The 2,559-nt window shown below is 50.8% G+C and overlaps 1 gene segment (V, D, J or C); it reads left to right on the top strand.

Moving 5' to 3' along the window:
• The first annotated feature begins 896 nt into the window (after positions 1-896).
• On the top strand, positions 897-1,547 carry LOC105309206. The segment is given in 2 exon segments: positions 897-957; positions 1,057-1,547. Coding segments are annotated over 2 exon segments (540 nt in total).
• Positions 1,548-2,559: the final 1,012 nt, after the last annotated feature.

Here is a 2,559-nt window from a genome sequence, read left to right as displayed (position 1 = left end):
ATGGCGAGAGGAAACATCCCCGATTACTTCTCAGCTCAACAGTTCAGTGACTACAGCTCTGAGCTGAACGTGAGCTCCCTGCAGCTGGCGGACTCGGCCCTGTACCTCTGTGCCAGCAGCTTAGACACAGCCCTGCGGGGCTCATGGCTTTCTGTACTCAAACCTTCCTGTCGTGGCTGAGGGTTTCAGAGGAAGAGGGAGGAGGCCTTAGCCGAGTTCTAGCACTTTCCTCACACTCTCTCTACCCTGCCGAGCTCAGCCAGAGCGTCCCTAGAAGTTCTCACGGCTCTGCCAGCACCTTCCGACCCCAGGCACATGGCAGGAGCTCCTGGTCTGAGCTGGGACGTAGGCGAACATGATGTGTCTTCACGCAAGCTCCACGTGAGTGCGTCTGATTCGCAGACAGGGGAGTGCTCGGTGTGCCATTTTATAGGTAGGATGCCGGAGCTCCTGGAAATTCCAGATATGTCACATATGTCAAACCTGCTTCCCCATGGCTCCGAAATCAACATTCCCCTAAATTCCATGGTGCTTCCCAGGTCTTGGCCTGCAATGAGACAATGAATTCACCTGTAAATCTTGGAGTTGGAGGTTCAAACAGAGTCATTTGGCAGGCTATAGATAAGACAAGTTAGAGAAGGCATTGTGAGTTGGTGACATCTGAAGGGGGGCTCTAGAGGCAAAAATCTGCAGCCTAAGTCAATAATAGTTGAGTTCGGTCAGGCCTGAATCACCTGCCAGAGATGAAGCCTTCTTTTGTGAAGGGAGCTCCTGAGCTGAGACTGGAGGCTCATTCAGTGATGTCACTGACTGACACGTCTTGTGGAGGTAAATGTCCCAAAATGCACTTCTCTGCTCGTGCTCACAGGGGCTCTGGGCTGGGCTGTTCCACAGCTGCCGACCTTGCCATGGCCAGCAGGTCCCTCTGCTGTGCGGTCCTTTGTCTCCTGGGAGTAGGTGAGGCCCCAGAAATATGGAGCTTCCTTGTGCTGAGTTTCCCTACTGTGACTCCAACATTATTTTTCTTCTGTCCTTAACCCTTGTCTCCTTTCACAGGGCCCACAAATGCTGGGGTCACCCAGACACCGAGGGATAAGGCGACGAAGATGGGACAAGAAGTAACTCTGAGCTGCAAACCGATTTCAAGCCATAGCTACCTTTACTGCTACAGACAGACCTCGGGACAGGGACCGGAGCTCCTGATTTACTTCAACAATCAAGCTCCTATGGACGACAAAGGGCTGCCCAACGCCCGATTCTCAGCCGAGATGCCCAATGAGTCATTCTCCACCCTGAAGATCCAGGCCACAGACCCTGAGGACTCAGCCACGTACCTCTGTGCCAGCAGCTTAGCCGCAGCGCTGCAGAGTCACCCGCTCCCCGTGCAGAAACCCTCAGGCTTCCCCTTCCCGCTCCAGCCCCCGGCCGTTCTCAGCAGTCTCTCCAGAGCAAGGGCGTGGGCTGGTGTTTTCACAGTCCCTCAGGAAGACAACAGCACAGTACACCAACAGCATCGCATCGGGAAACTTCTCGTAGGAAGGCAATAGGCGACTGGTGTCTGTCATTCCTTGCAAATTCTCACAGACGATGGCTTAGTCCAAGATGGAGGCTCAGTGTCACCCACTGGGCTCTCAAGTGGTCATGGAAGCTGAAACTGTGCAGCTGCTGCACCAGGGACCTCATCGAGGCTGGCTTGTCTTCAGATGGCGGCGCGTGGTCCCTCCTGCCTTGGCCCTCACCTTCAGAACGATGCGTGGAGCCGTGGTTACATCCTCAGAACTGCTCAGCCCTCCCCAATTTCTTCCAACACTCCTCATTACAAGTTTTCCACACTTGTCTTCCTAATTGTCACAAAACACTTTTTTCACATTTTCAGAGGTTCCTTTTTCAAAATAGAAACAAAATCTTTTCATTTTAAAATTGTTCTAGATTCACGGGAAGAGGCAAAGAAGAACAAAGGGTCCAGCGGACCCTCCATCCAGGTTCCACCGATGGTTCCGTCTCACGTCTTCATCCTGAAATATCGAGACCAGGATACTGACGTCGGCACTAAGGGTGCCTAGGGTTCTAAGTCATCTCTATCACACGTGTAGGATCACATAAGCTTCACCACAGTCAGGACACAGAACTATTGCAACACCACAAAATCTACACTCACACACACGTGCGTGCACACACACACTCACACACATCATCCCGAATCCCCGGAAACCACTACATCTGGAATGTCATTCAGAGAATGTTTATAAATAGAATCATAGAGTATGTGATCTGTTGATACTGGCTTTCTTCTACTCAGCATGGTGGTCTTCAGATTTGTCTGAGTTGTCGCCCTCATCAGGAGTTCGTTGTTATTTTTATTGCTGAGTAGCATTCTATGGCATGGGTGTATCAGAGTCTGTTTAGCTCTGTGCCGATGTTGGGGCATTTTGGTTGTGTCTCTTTTTTGACTGTTACAGATTAGGTGTCTATATCTATGTAAACATTTGTGTGCAGAATTCTAGTGGACATAAATTCTTATTTCTGTGAGGATTTGGGACTAAATTTATGCCCAAGTGT

This window comes from Pteropus vampyrus, unplaced genomic scaffold (assembly GCF_000151845.1).
Source record: "Pteropus vampyrus isolate Shadow unplaced genomic scaffold, Pvam_2.0 Scaffold682, whole genome shotgun sequence".
Lineage (NCBI taxonomy): Eukaryota > Metazoa > Chordata > Mammalia > Chiroptera > Pteropodidae > Pteropus > Pteropus vampyrus.
Note: the sequence above shows the minus strand (reverse complement) of the source record. Positions and strands in the feature narration are given on the sequence as shown.